At 24.2% G+C, this 16,498-nt stretch overlaps 1 protein-coding gene across 1 annotated transcript; it reads right to left on the bottom strand.

Annotated features, from left to right (window-relative positions):
* Positions 1 to 13,130: 13,130 nt before the first annotated feature.
* On the bottom strand, positions 13,131 to 14,709 carry LOC145841490 (uncharacterized). Its single transcript, XM_082948850.1, has 4 exons — positions 14,458 to 14,709; positions 14,074 to 14,218; positions 13,454 to 13,566; positions 13,131 to 13,394 (listed from the first exon to the last, which is right to left on the bottom strand). Exons 1-4 carry the CDS (start codon positions 14,707 to 14,709, stop codon positions 13,131 to 13,133), a joined length of 774 nt encoding a protein of 257 aa, XP_082804976.1.
* Between the last annotated feature and the right edge of the window lie 1,789 nt (positions 14,710 to 16,498).

Below are 16,498 nucleotides of genomic sequence, written 5' to 3'. Positions count from 1 at the left end.
TGGGTTAAAACACTTTTTTCGTAAGGTGATCTTGTTTTGTATAGTTTTTAATAAGCTACAAGTTGCTTTTTACAGACTTTAAAAATTCAAAATAACTTTTGAGATATAGTCGGTCAAATTCGGAGGCAACAATAGGTTCCATATGGGAGGCACAACTAAAACAGCAAATAACTAGAATTCACTAAAGATATATCTCCTAGCATTTTTGAAATTACTATCACAAATTTTAAGAAAAGTTCCTTCCAATATTTAAAAAAACTGGTGCAAGGAATTATTAAAATTATTAAAAAATGAATATATAAAAAATAAAACAATTTTTTTTGTTTTTTTTGTTATAAAGTTTTTATTTTTTTTTGCAAATGACTTTTCTAAACATTGCAAGGAAAATTTCTTAAAAATTTGAGGTAGTTATCTCAAAAAACCTAGGAAAAGATATATTCTTAGTGATTTCTAGTTATTTGCTGTTTTAGTTGTGCCTCCCATAAAGAACCTATTGTTGCCTCCGACTTTGACCGGCTATATCTCAAAGATTGTTTTGAATTTTTTAAATCTGTAAATAGCATCTTGTAGCTCAGTAAAAACTATACAAAATAAGATCACATTCTAAAAAAAGTGTTCTAACCCCCCTATGCCCTTAAACTTATCCTTATCTTACACGGATGCGTACATCTTAAAGATACTCTTTGAATGTAATAGATAAATAATAATTGGCTTTTTAATTATTTTTATAATTATATGTGCTTACTTACATAATTATATAAATAAATAAAAATATGGAAGTGGTGGGCTTTGAACCCTAACACAGGTGTTTCTGAGCAATAATGCACAGCCTTAACCACTAGTCCATGTTACCTGTGGTACAGCAGCACATTTTGCGTTTATTAATGTAAAAATTTTAACAATTTTTCAAAAGTTTTTGCATTGAAATTTATTCATAAAACTAATTCAATAAAAATATGATAACATAATTAATTATGTACTTATTTTGTTAACATAACAAAACAACTAAATTAATATTAAAATTAATTTAATCATTATATTTAATCAAGTATAATACTTGCTATTTAAAAAAATACAAAACAACAAAACAAAAATTATACGTAATACACACAACAAATTAATACATAAAACACACAAGATAATTGACTTACTTAAATTAAATAAAAGTAATAGTTACTTTAACTTAAACTGTTATGCCTAAGTATAAGCTTAAAATTTTAACCAACAATTAATAAACTTTTTTGAATCCTACGCCTACCCCTTACACTCATTTTATTTCTAAACTAAATGGATCTCATAAAATTTACTCCTTTATTAAACTCTTAATTATTTTTACAGTTTTGTTTTTTGTTAATTTTAAAACTTTTTTTAACTATACTTTTAAGTTTATATTAAAAACTTGCCTGAATATTTTTTTTACTATTTTTTGTTTATATGTGATAAAAATCTCGAATCAAGATGTTTTGTAAGCGTTTTGTGTTATTTTTTATTTAAAATTTTGTTTTCTCTGAGTGTTTTCAATGAAAACAGCTTAAATACAAATGAAAAATATTGTTTTAAACAACAAAGAATTAATAAAATTCATTACTAAACGGATTATCAACCAATGAGAATTTAAAATAAAGTTTTTGGTTGTACGAACCTTGATTTAATTCCTTTGGTAAACCTGTTTGGACCATATATTTAATATTCTGTCATTTATGTATTAAAGGGTTATAAGTAGAATTCAAAATGTTTTTAAAGTGTATTCTTGTCTCTTAAAACGTGAAATTTTATAAATACTTAATTTTTCTATAAAATTCTCATCAAACCATCTTTTAATAATATTTTGATATTTACATACAAAAAATTGATCTATATATGACGTTTAAACGACGTTTTCTTGTTTATTTTATTTACAAAATGTACTAAATACCATTGTTTTTATTCAAACTGATTAAGTTATAACGTTTTTAGGTTTTCTTATCATTTTCTGAGTTTTAACATAAAAATTTAATCCCTGTTGATTATTTTATATTTTTTACCGAAAAGTACGTTTCTTTTAATTGTTTATTTTAAAATTTACGTAAATTTGGTTTTTTATAGGTAATTATTAAAAAAATCATTAGTACTTGGTGGTTTATAAATACACTAATTAAATTATTAAAAACTAACTGTTTTATGTTATATTACTTTTATTAGTTATTTTTCAAGTTAACTTAATACATCTAAGTTAAGTTTAAAATATTAGATTTTTTTTAGATTTTTTATTATGTAATAATATGTTTGCTTTTTTAATGTTATGGCATCATTTTGTCCCTGGTTTCGTAATAATTTTGAAAAATTAAATAAGTTTTCATGCTCTTTAGCGCTAAAAATTTTAAACAAATCAGCGACGCATTGGTGGAATATTCAGCAGCAAAAAGTTTGGTCTAAGGACCTGGTTTTTCGAAAATACCTTTCGATCATCTAGTCATACTCTACGAGTACAATTAACTATCTTATTTAGGCGGAAATGTAAATATTATGTTTAACTTTATTATAGACATCATTTGATTTGTGGATGCACTTGCAGCCTATGCATTAACAAAAGGTAAATTTGTACAACTAGACTTTACAATTTTAATTTATACAATATAAGCTACTGACTATCCACAATTACTTTTGCACAGGATAATTTGGCAATTAGCATCTTGTAAATGTGACTTATATAGATCTATTAAATAGTAAGTGAAAATTTTAATGTTAATTATATTTTGATGTTCAGTAAAAGTGTATTACTTAATTTTTAAATGTAGAAATTCTTTAACAATTTTCTGTTTTAAGTTTATAGTATAAAACTATTATAAAAAATACTAGATGTAAATAATTATAGATACAATAAACTATTTAGCACAAGAGAATTAGCGTGAACTACAAGAAAAAAAGTTATTTTCGGTAATAAGAATTCCTCTTTTTGTAATAAATTGATTTTAAACAAAAAAATAATGATTATAAAATCAAAATCGTTTACTGCGCTTTATCATAGGGTTTGTGAGTGTAACAAATTAGTTGTAATTCATAAACTAACTTTTGATATTATATATTTATTAAGTGCTAAAATACTATTTGCAAAAAAAAAAGATTAAGTTTAAAGTCGATTTTAATCACAATCACTTGCTAACTCTAAAGCCTTTTTTTACTTTTAATATACGCAGAAGAAGCTTTAAAAAATGTTTAAATAAAAAATATACAAGTTTACAAGAAATGTTAGCACATTTTGATCTCAGTGACTTTGTTTAAGCATTTAATAACACATTAGTACAATAGCTGTTTTAATAATGTTTTGATACTGAACTCAACAAAAGTTAGGAGTCTAAAACTTTTAGAAACTTTCAGCAACTAGCTTTATAAAAAAGATTTTTTGCTTTAAAATAATTTTTTATAGCTTTTAGACGTTAAGTTTTGTCTATAAAACTCGAAAAAGGTCAAATTAAAAACTGAACAAAAAAATGTTAAGAGTAAGAAAAAGATGATTAAACAATATGAACAGCTTTCAAATTATTTTTTGTATAACAAATTAAAAAGATTATTCCAAATATCTATAATAAATTATTTTCTAGAAACTTACATTTCGTATCTAAATTCATTTGGAATGATTGTTTACAAATGTCAAGCATAAAAGAATTATATTTTTGTATAAATTTTTAACTATTCTTGTATAAAACTTACTAGGTTTATTTTAAAATTTTTATCAAATTTTTATTCTACAATTTTAGGATTTAGACTTTGTAATAAAAAACAACATAATTTTGCTTTAGGAGGTCTGAAAAAAGTATTATTTCAAAAGAAATAACAAAACGATAAAGAGTTCAAAATTTAGTTTAATATAATTTTGATAAACTTAAACTTTTAGTTAATTTTTAGATACAATAGAAAAATACTTACTATAGTTTTTTTTTGTTTTGTAACAGAAGCAACTGGTTAAACATAATAAGCAAAGTAGTTGTAATTAAACATTGAGGAATTTAGAGACAAACAAAATATACACAACATAATATGTGGCAAAGTAGTGTATAAAATACATCTTTTTGGTAATAAAATTTACCTTTTAGGAGTTTGACAATATAACTACATTTAGGCTTCCTTTCGGATTTTTTCTGTAATAGTTTAAATTCATTACCGAAATTATTTATTTGAAAACTGATATACGAGGATTTATTAAGCAGAAAGTTATTTTTGGAAGAAAATAAACATAAGAAAATAGATCTGAGTCGGATTGCTTATAGGTTTTTTTTTAAATAATAAATAATTGGAATGGAAACTAATCTGAGGAAATTAGTTATGGCAAACCTTGATCGAATCAAAAAAAAAATTACAATGAAAACTTAAGAATAAAATTACTGAAAAATTTAAAATAACTTGAAAAACTATTATTTTTAAAGTAACTTGATAAGTATGAAGTATTTTTTCGAATTACTTTTTGATTGTTTATAACACTGCTTTAACCCAAACAGATAAAATGTTATAAAATCTAACTAAACAATAAAATTTTATGTTTAAAAATACCTATAATTTACTTGTCATTTGTGCAAGTAAATTAATATGATAATGTTTTAATAAAATTTAAGTTCTTAATTTATTTAAAACAATCTTTCAAGCAAAACTTTAATCATTTTCTAACTATAGCAAAACTAAGCTTCAAAAATGACAAAACACTATAAAAATGCAGTTTAAAAGTTTTCACTCTGCATGACTTTGCATTGGTATAAAGTGCTACCTCCTTTGTTTTTATACTATAAGTAAGAATTGGCCAACGAAGGATTTTTTCAGTAAGTGTTGCCGGTTCTTTATATAAAAGACTGTATACTTTTAGGTAAACTGACCAATTCAAAGTAACTTATTTCAGAGTTTATTCCAACCACTTTTTTCTATTCAAGCAAAGCTCGAACTTTAGAGTAGATGCCGACAGCTTTTTATAATTCGCGGGCCAATTTTCTAAGAGATAAATAGATAAAGTATTTAACAGGCCGCAGTTACTTTAGAACTATTTTATTATCTAATAATAAAGTACATTTTTAAACTAAATAATAGAAAATAAGCAATAATTGAGCACTAGTAAAGAAAAATTATTAAATCAAAAGTTTAATATGTATTTAAACTACAAAAACTTTTGGTTTTGTTTAAAAGAGTTATATTATTTAGCTGTAAAATACTAAAACTTTTACCCGCGGGCTGCGATTTGCTGATATCTTTCCTAGTCTGATAGCTTTTAATAATGTGTTTGAAGAAAATTAAGTTAAATAGATAGCTGTAAAAAATTCATAAGTAGTCAGTAGAAGTAATTACGATGCTATAAAAAAGTGCCATATACTTTTTTTTCATAAATCAACTTTTAAAAGTATAATTAAAACTAATAAGTGTTTTATCCAATATGATTAGAAAAGCAAAAATATACATGATAAAATGGGTTTAGTTGATGACTACTTATTAAAAATTTTTTTAGTACAAAATGTTATGTATTTAAAATTTAAAGTAAAAGACATTCGCAGATTACTTGTTTGTAAATTTATGTTTGAGATTGTAATAATAATACTATAGCATTTGCTTAAAAGTATGTGTTTACTTTTTTTTTATTGCTATATTTTTTCAATAACAATAACATAAATATAAAAAAGCTGTGGTATATTATAGATTATAAAAGAAAACACGTGTAAGTTTACCAAAATGAATTGTTGGTAAATTGGTAGCGTAGGCTACAAACTTTAGTAAGTGTTATTATAATTTAATTTTAGTTTACTAACTCACTTCAACTAAACCATGGAATACACCCACTACTATCTAATTTTTAGCTCTACAGTTGATTAGTTGCTAAAACACCATAGTTATTGATTATTTAAATTGATTAAAACTACTTAAGAAACAGCTTTTAAAATGAATAAAATATGTTATACTTTTTGACTAAAAAAAGCCGACGAAATCTACTGTGTTCTCAAACGGTATGCTAATTATGCTAAATAACTTTATAAGAAAATATTTAATTTTCAAACAGTTATTTATTTCTCTGTATCAAAGGTTTTGTGTAGTTAGCAATAAAGTAATAAAGCTTTTTTCAAACTAATTTTACTGACTATATTAAAACCAGCTTCAAATAACTATAAAAGAATTGATATTAGTAAATGATTTAATAATTAAAGTTTGTATTGATTATTTCTATATAAATAATAATTTATTTGTAGTTGTAGCTTTGGAAACAAATATGCATATTTGAGTACTAAAACTAGCTACAGTTTAAATAAACTAAATTTTTAGACTGTTTTTAGTACAGTCATATTTAAGTACTACAATTAGCTTTAGTTTAAAAAATTAAATTTTGAAACTGCTTTTAGTACAGTCAAATTTAAATAAACATAATATTTGGACATCACAGAGTCTTACTGGTGAGTTTTTTCTCTATTCCAATCTGAAAATTAAAGTGTAAAAATGTTTCAGAAAATAATATTAAACTTTTGACTGTAAAATTTAAACAAATAAAATCTAAAATTTCTTATATGTAATACAAATAACTTACTAAAATTTATTATGAGGAAAGGTTATCACAGAAACTTTAGTTTTATTGTTTTTATGAGCTAATACTGGTATAACTAATTTTTTTTAAACTAATTAAAAAGCAGATTTTAGTTAAAAAAAATCAAAAGACAGATTTAAAAAGTTGTTTTGAAACAAACTAATTTTGTGTCTTATTATAATCTCAAATAATGTATGTATGAAAGTCTCTAAATTTAAATTAAAACGTTTAAATTTTTTACTTATTTGAAGCTGATAGACTACAGTTGCGAATGAGTAGCACAACTAATTAATTATTATTATTTCATAAGAATTAATTCAAAGATAAAGTTCAGATAAAAAAATAGGTTAAAAACTAAACGATGTGATGAAAAATATCTATACTTCTTTTCTTATATGGTTTATTTTCAACTTGTATTTATTTCTGATTCTTAAAAGATTTGCGAAAGTTAAAACATTATTGTTTTATTTTATTGTTTTTATTTATGTACTATTCTTGTAAAACAATAAATACTATATCAAGTCTGTGCAGATGCGTTTTTCAAACTTAATATATTTTTTGTCGATTATCAGTGGGGTTAATAAAAGTTAGATTGGATGTTTTTCGTACTTTAATAAAACTTTTCTTTTGAAAATGTATTTATTTATTGAACTTACAATAATTTAGATAATTTTCTACAAAGTAAAGAACGCTTGATAATTAAAAAAATTAGACTTTTTATGACTATTTTTTGACAATTTTGTTGCCTTGTGTTTGCAAAACGACTTTACACAAAATTTTCTTGAATATATAACATTCTTATAATTTAAAGACTTATAATTAAAGAATGTTAATAAATATATTTTAAATATTTTTTTTTATGAAATCTATTTTTTCAATTTAATCATATGTTATCTTAAATCTTATGTATGTAAATATTTATAAATAAAGTATATTATATATTATTTATCATATATCATATTTATTTAATCATATTGGATGAAAAAAATATCTAGCTAGTTTCTTTTTTTTTTTTTTAAAGTTCATTTAACTTATGAAAATAAAATAATTGTAATATTTTAGTGGTATTTTATATTCTTTTACTGACTATCTACGTATTTTTTACAACTCTACATAAAATGTATTACTTTTCTTTGAACACAGTTCTCAAAGTTATCAGACAATTTATGGGTCGGCAAATTGCAGCCCACGGGTTTAATGCATGGTAATTTTAAGATAAAAACATAATTCTAATACACAAAAAAGAGAAAGTTTTTGAGGTAAAAAAATACAATTAGGTTCTTATTTTAATAACTATTTTGGTTTAAAATAGTACTGTAATTTTATTTGATACAATTAATATATAACAGTAGCTGCAGCATGTGAAATACTTTATCTTATTAATGCAGCCCGCGAGCAAGATGTTTTAAAAAAATTGGCTCGCAACTTATGAAAGGCTGCCGACCCCTGACTTATATGATTTGAATCAAACACTAATGTTTATGACAGTGAGTCGTTTTCTCAATACCAAAATCTTTGGTCATATCTTTAGTGTTGATTTCTTTATTGTGTTTAATAAACTTATTAACTGGGCCTATGTTTATATTTTTTTGATATGCTGTTATTGTAGTGAAACATTTATTAAGTTAAATAAACATAAAGTGATTACTGTTAAATAGAATAACAAATTTTGTACTTTTGTACAGCATTTTATGTTAGTTGAGTAAAAGAAATATTTTAAAAATATTTTAGTAATACTATATGCAAATTTGTTTATTTGATCTCTAAACAACTTAAGGAGATAAAATGTCATTCATTGTTTTAGTAATAAACTGTGATATGAAAAAAACAGTTTCCTTCTGTAAATTCAACACAAAACTTGTGGAAATATAAATTTAAATTATTTCTTTTAACATTTAAAACATAATTCATAGTGTTTATTTTTAGTAAGTAAACTCTAGCTATTTATTTATTAAACTGATAGTCAATTTTTTAATAAAAGCTATATTTTTGTCATTATTTATTTGCAGGATTATCTTTTTTTTTTCAACTTATTTCTTCTTATTATATAAATATATTTAACTTATATTAATATATATATATATATATATATATTATTGTAAATAAACTATTATTATTTAACTTTCTTAATATATATATACTTTGGTGTAATTAACTAAAATTTAAACAAATTCTATATATATTTTTTTTCTGAAAAAAAATTATTTAACAAAAGTATTATCTAAACAATAAGATCTTAAACAAAATAAAAATTTTAGGTACATAAACTTAAGAAACATTAGCAAAAGTTTCTATTGTAATACAAAAATCAACTCTTTATTTAAAAAAAAAAAACTTAAAAAAAACTCTATAAATGTAAACAAAAAATTTTTGCAATTTTATTATTAAATTTCAACAATTGATAATTGATCTATTACTAAAACTACAAGGTAGAATCAATATGTCATTAAAATAACAGGATTATTTACATATTGTAAAATACTTTTTGTGCAACTTGTGTAAACTACCAAAAATAAGTATACACTTTAAATAATCTCTCTTTATTAGTTAGTCAGCTTAAAACTAAAAAATCCTTAACTTATGAGTCAGTCTTTAAGAAGAAAATCGTAGGTTTTTCAAAAGTTATAAGTTAGATATGGGCAACGTACGGGCGCCAACAAAAATTTCTGACCCTCCACAAGTTTTTAAGGTTAAGAAGAACTTATACAAAACTAAAATATTGAACTGTTTTATAAAAAGTAATTCGAAATTTATTGTTAGATTTATTTTTTGTAAAAAGTAGTGCTTATTAAACGATAGTTTCATTGTAATTTAGCTTATAAAGAGTTTCAATTTTATTTTTATAGTATGTTTTCAAAACTACGTGGCTCACAAGTAAAAGTTTATCTTTTTTAAGCCTAGTTTAAGTTTATCCTTACCTTTTGTTGTAAATTTCAGTTTATATAATGTACTTTGGTCAAAAGTGTATAAAAATTTAAACTTTAATCCTAAAAAAAAACATATTTTTATATCCATAAAAATACATTTAAATATACATATTTTAAAATAAAAAAAATACTAGCGTAAAGACCTTGAAATTTTTATTTCCAAAAACTTAAAATTTAAATATCATATACATTTGTAAACTTGCATATAATACATCATTGCAAGTACTATAAAAGTGTCACACTACTGATATGTGCGGGAACGGGTCAAAATTGCACGAAGACAAAATTGCACGAAAGCACAAAATTGCACGAAGATACTTTTGCACGAAGACAAATTTGCACGAGGGGACAAAATTTCACGAAGAAAATTTTGCACCAAGGGTCCATTTTGCACGAAGACAAAATTGCACGAAGACAATTTTGCACCAAAGGTCAATTTTGCACGAGTTACAATTTTGCACGAGAGTAAAAAAAAACTGAAAAAATATATTAAAAAAAAAAAAAAAGTACCGACCAAAGGTAAGGGTTAGGGGTAACAGTGATAGTAAAAAAAACGAAAAATAAATTACAAAAAAAAATAATCAAAAACAAAAAAATCAAAAAACAAATTAACCCGTGCAAAAATGTCTCCGTGCAAAAGTTTCCCCTCGTGCAAAAGAGTATTCGTGCAAAAGTACTTTCGTACAATTTTGTACGCTCGTGCAAATTTGACAGCCATCCGATATGTGCACTAGGGTGCACCGGTTGCCCCGTCCTTTTAATTTCGCTTAGTAAAATTTTTTGACGTTGGGAAATCACATAAATATACAGCAGCACAAAAAAAAGATTACTAGCTTTAAGCTTATTGGAGCAAATTACTTTTAAAAGTTTTGCTTTATATCGGTTTATTTGAAAAGGGGAAAAAAGACTACTTCACTAAAAACTTAATTTCTCCTACGTTTTTTGAAATAACTATCTGAAACGGTAAGGAAATGTTCTTCACCATATATAGAAAATTTCGTATAAACTAAAGTTGAAAAAAATTAAAAAAAAAAGAAAATACTTAAAAAAATAATAATAACTGAATTATTTTCCTTATTTTCGCTTACAATTTTTATTTTTTAAAAACTTTGTTTATAAAAGACTTTTTAAATATGGCAAGGAAAATTTCCTAACCGTTTCAGGTAATTATCTCGAAAAACGTAGGAGAAATTCAAATTTTAGTATAATGTTCTTTTTCCCCTTATTAAATATACCGGTATATAGCAAAATTTTTAAAAGTAATTTGATCAAATAAGATTAAAGCTAGGAATCAATTTTTATTGTGCTACCTATTTATGTGATTTCCCAACGTCAAAAAGTTTACTAGGCAAAATTCCGAAATTTTCATTTTTGAGGGGCGACAGATGTACCCTAATGTGCACCTTCAAAAGTTTTATGTGGTCTGTATACGTCCTAAATCAGAACACAAAATTCCGATCTGGTCTGCATAAAAAAATAAAAAAAGATTCCAATAAATTAAAATTAGTTAAAAAGATGTATATTGTTCACATTGCAACCACTGTAATGTTTATATCACGTGCACGCCTAACCATGAAAGACTAATGAAACTTAATTTTAATTTTTTTGAGAAGAATTGAGTTTGACCTACTAGTCTTTGCAGAATACTAGGCGGTCGTTAGCAATTAACAAAACAATTTTAAGAGTAACTAATAAAAATATTACACGTAAATATCATTTTAATAATTCTCAGTTACATTATTTTTTTCGATAGATCAATAAATTTATGTGAAACTGCAAAATGTAATAGTTTTAAGAAAAATAGTTGAACGTTTTCGGAGAAAACTTAAAAATTTTAGATAAAAGAAATTCTTTGAAATTTATCATTCCACTATTTCTGTCTTTTTAATTGTTAGAGTAATTTGTGAGCACAGTTTTTCATCTAAAGATTATAACCATTGATACATTTTTATAACTTGCTTGAGTCTTATATTTTAAATTAACTTGACTGGTTACCACAATAAATGGTAAATAAATATTTAAACTTGGTTACATTGTATAAAAAAGTTATTTTTTATTTGTAAGTATGTTTTCAAATGTTCAATCACTTTAAAATAAGTTAATATAACTCTGCTCAATTAAAAAATCTTTAAAAAGCTTCAGATAAAAGCAAACTAATTAACTTTACTTAAAAACAATTAGCATGCCAAATTAAACTTCAAGTTTTCAGTATAAATATAGCCATATGTAATGATTTTGCAAGTTTATTTTGACTGAAGAGCACTAGTAGTAATACCAGTGCAAAACTCTAGTTTTAAAATAAACTTATAATCACTGAATCGTTGAAATTTTTTTCTTAAAGGAAATATATTAGCTTTTGTATAACGTTCCATCTATGCTAAATTAAGTTTTTATTTAAATTTAGTTTAGAAACATTAACAAACTATCAAGTTTTTTGATTGTGTTGTTTATACTGTCTTATGTACATGTTTTGTTTATTAATTAATCCAAAAGTTCTACCATCAATTACAAAACAAAATGTTGGCGAAAGTCTACAGAGCCGAAGCCTTGAGTTTCATATGCCGTGAGACAATTTCGAGTTAACAAAGTTCGATCATACCAGTTCGATCATCAGATTCGGTTGTGACTGACTAATGAGTCCTGATCAGGGCGAACCAGTCTCAGTCTACCGAAGACTTGTGATCTGATGAACGAATTGCTATTATCAAGCCTCATTAGTAACAAAATGTAACTTATGCCATATGTGATTTTATCTTTTAAATCTGTTGTTGTTTATTTTTTCTCCATGTGCCTATTGTTTACTTGGTCTAGGTCAAATGTAAAAAAATAAATAACATTTATAGTATAACGTTTGGTAAAAAACAGTTAAAGAATAGCACAGTGTTTAAATACTAGAAATAGTGATCTGAAAACTATTGGTAACATCAGCAAAATGTGAGCTTTTATTATATGTGTTTAAAGATAAATAAAAACCAATAAAAAGTTAAACGTTTATTCATTATTAAAATTACTTTTGATTTTATATAGTTCTAATTAAGCAAATAATATTTAATTATAAAATTTTTGTTTATATCTTTATTATTTTTGAAGTTTTGTCTTTTTCTAATACTTCAGTAATGCAAATAGTTATAAATTTTGCACTACATAGCATTTTATGTTTATTCAGTAAAACAAACATTTAGAATGATTACAGCAATATTATATGCAAATTTTGTTTACTTATTCTGTAAACATTTTAGCGAAATATTTGTTTTTGTTTTGAGAACAAAAATTGACAAGAAAACAAATCAGGTTCTGAAAATCAAATAACTTTTGAATCATAAAAATTTTTACAATTATGATGCAGTGAAAATTTCTTATAAAAAACATTCTAGGCAATAGAAAGTAAGTAAAGTAAAGTGTGTGTGCTAAATTTTAGACAGTTCTATTTAAAAAAAGTTTTTACAAAAAATAAAAAGTGTATAGAATTTAAAAAAAATTCAATTTTAAATTTTTTATATGAAATAAGTATTAAATTTTCTACAACAAGGTTTATATTTTAAATTCCAATATTGCTAAACAGTTATAGCACGTTAAATTTTTTTTAAATAAGTTAGCTTTTTATATCTAGAGTCTAGACTTAATCTATATCTAAAGAGTACCCCAACATTACAAAAATAAAAGAACTCAAAAAAAAATTAAAACTTCAAAACTACATTTAAACTTTGATTTATACACCAAATAAAAGCAAACAACAAAAGTATAATTACTATTAGTCCAGTTAGACAAAACTCAAATTGAATTCTTTTGAATATTTTATGAGATTTTAAGTCCTCGACCACTTTAGCCTTTATGTTTTTTCTTGGAAAATCGTAGCAAGGTACTGGTTTGTCGAGGAAGTTGCACAGTGGTTTCCAGCCTTCTTTCACGTTGAAGACTAAAAGCTGGTCGGCAGGTGCAGTCTTAAAGTCAAATTAAATCACTATATTTTTCTATTGTTAGTTTTTAATATTTTACTTACTTGTTTGACATACAGATTGTGTTTTTTGTAACTCTTCACGCAAAGTTCATCGTTTATCAGAGATTTTGGGAACCAGGTGTCAAACACGTTGTCGGTATGAAACAACGTTTGGTCTGTTAGATTGTTTTAAGTAAAATAAAAGTGTTAAGTTATAATGCGAACAATAAAAATCAAAAACTGTTGAGAAAGTCAGCTGACTTTTTTTTATTTATGATAGAAACTGCACTTTAATATTCATTAAAACTTTAAGTTAAATTATTGTAAAACAAAAACAAGTTTTAGAAAGAAATAAAAAAAAACGGTTAGAAAGTTTATTTGTCTTCATAAATTCTACTTTAAGCTCTAACTATTTTGAAAGTTTAGATGCGTTTTGAATATTATATTTATCAAAAGAATTTAATGTCCAAACTATTTACATTGCTAATATGATTCTCACTCAAGGTTGAAAATATATACTAAAAGTTTTTATTTTAAATAAAATGTACCAATATTTAGAAAAGTTAAAAAAAGGTAATATATTTAAAAGTATTAGAAAAGGTTATTTTCAAATTATAAAACTAGCTTAATAAAGTACAAAAAAAAAGAAAAATTAATACCAACAACATTTAAAGCACACTTACACACTCTGCCACCGTATTTCGATAGATGTCTGCTAGTTTTGGATAGAAAGAGTGAAACAAGATAAATTGGACTTCTGACTGCTTTCATCTGACCTCTAAAACTACTCAACCAAACTTCTTCGTCGTCTCTCTCAGTTAAAATTACCTTTTGATGAGAAAAAATTATTAACAAAGTTAATTTGAAACACAAGCATTTAATTTTTAACTATAGTATTTAGAAAAACTAACTATTTTACTGAAAACTCAATAAACGTATAAATATGTAACTGTTTTACCTATATTAAATTGAACTTTTTAATTTTTAAGACCTGTACAAAAACAAAGTTCTATAAACGAAATATAAACTTATTTAACTAATTTGATCGTTTAAACCATATAAACTACTTTAGCATCGGGAAACTCTCTGAGTATTTCCTCCCAGTAAAAACAACAGGGCATGTCGGTGCAAGCGTCAACGCGAGAGTACATTCTCCTAAAATCCCCTTCTTTCACCCCATCTTTCATTATTCGCACCCAATCTTCACCCAGAAACTCGTAGTTCTCCATATAGTCGAACACCGTGTAGCCGAGCTGCCCCAACGCCGCCACCATGGTCTTCGTGCCAGTTTTCGGATACCCAGCTACAATTACCTTCATTTTGGTTTATTAATATTTTCTAAAAATATAAAGTTTTCAGTTTATGATTTACAATTTTTCGCAATCAGAAAAATAATCATACTGTTTTAATTACTAGTTTTAGTATTACTGTTTTTAGCATTGTTTGTAATTACCACTTCAATTTTGACTTATATAAGTAATTATAAGTTGATTGCATTTAATAAATATCTGGAAAGTTTAAAAAATAATCTGTATTGATAAAAGTGTGCATGAGCATAAGCTTTAAACAAATAACTAGTTGCTGTAAAAAATATCTGAGAGCTTTAAACAAACTTTTGATTAAAAAAATAAACAAAAGAAATTAAAAGAAAAGTTTTTTGTTGCTATAATAATGTGGCGTAAATTAATAGTAAAAGTTATTCATACTGTAGTGCTACTACTACTACTACTACTCTATTACAGTTTTGATAACGTTTGTATTGATACTTGAAAGCTAACTTTTTTCTTTCATTTTCTAATTCTCGTGATTTGAACTTGCAAACTATTGCACAACCGCGAAAAAGCTACACTAACAATTTTTAGAGATGGATGTAAATAAACTCATATTTGTTTTTATAACATATAAGATATAATTAAAACTCTGCTAAACGTGCAATATTTAAATGAAATTACGTCTCTACTATTTTAGAACTATATTAAAAATAAGATTTTTATGTTTGTTAAACAAATATGCTTTAGTTTATCATTCGATTCTGTTTTAGTGACTAACGTAATTTTTTAAGGTTTTAAGTTTTTATAATTAAGTTTTTTAAGTTAAAGTTCTTAAAAAGTATGTTAAAATGCAAAATATTATTTAAAAGCCTATTTTTTTTAATCAAAACAAAATCATTGTATCTTATATATATATAATTATTTTAAAAAATCTGTACGCTTGTTGTTGTTGTAGACTTTAAAAATATGAAGTATTTAAAAAATTTTAAGATTGTGAAACTATAAGCGGTTTTTTATGTACATAAAAAAAAACCTTTAAGTATTATTAGTAGCTATAAATACTTAAAATTAGGGTGATGAAAGATTACTACAACAATTTAGTAGCTACAGTTGATTTCTTTTACATTTGTTTATCAGTAAACTAATGTCATTGATTCATACTTTTATTCTTTTACTTAAAAGGAAATTTAAACTAAAACGTTTATATTTTACATAAACATTTTTTGAAATTAAAACCACCAAGCCACTTGTAAAAAAAAACTAATAAATTAAAATTATAGGCATTACAAACACCGATTGACCTATTTATTTTTTTCTATACGTTAATAGCAATTTGTCAATAAATATACTTTTGTTAAAGTTTGATTGCTTTAATCGATGTTTTCACAAACACTTAAAAAATAATACTTTTGACAAAAAAACAGTTGTTTACTTTTTGTGATTTTTTTTTGTGAATTTTTTTTGTGTTTTAAAGTCAAAGTAACTGTCTTTAAAAAGTATAAAAACTAAACGATTGTGTGCGTTCTATGACTAATTTTGTATTTATTATTTTAACCATTCTTTGTTGACAACAAAAAGCATACTAAGTAAGAAGTAAGTTTCAGATGGAGAAGCTTGTCTTTATCAAGTAGTTTCAAGGCAATGTGGTTTAGCTTTTGATAACAATTATAAAACAACCATACAGGTGTTAAACCTTTGATTTACAATAAAAAATACTAGAGCATGTCGACTAGTTTTAATACTTATCTCAACCTATATCTTAATGTCATATAAAGTTTTAAAATACCATCTAACAGTTTAATTTTTCAAACAAAAATTTACAAAACCAACGTAAAAT

Source organism: Thalia democratica, chromosome 7, assembly GCF_965202585.1.
Source record: "Thalia democratica chromosome 7, ktThaDemo2.hap1.1, whole genome shotgun sequence".
Lineage (NCBI taxonomy): Eukaryota > Metazoa > Chordata > Thaliacea > Salpida > Salpidae > Thalia > Thalia democratica.
This window is presented reverse-complemented; position numbering and strand designations above follow the sequence as displayed.

Bases quoted from the DNA above. Each gene is read 5' to 3' on its own strand.
- LOC145841490 (XM_082948850.1), bottom strand. From the start codon at position 14,709: ATGAAGGTAATTGTAGCTGGGTATCCGAAAACTGGCACGAAGACCATG. The intron at 14,219-14,457 runs GTAGTTTATATG...TCTCATCAAAAG, and splicing joins GAGAGTTTCCCGATGCTAAA to GTAATTTTAACTGAGAGAGA. The intron at 13,395-13,453 runs GTAAGTAAAATA...TTTGACTTTAAG, and splicing joins ACAATCTGTATGTCAAACAA to ACTGCACCTGCCGACCAGCT.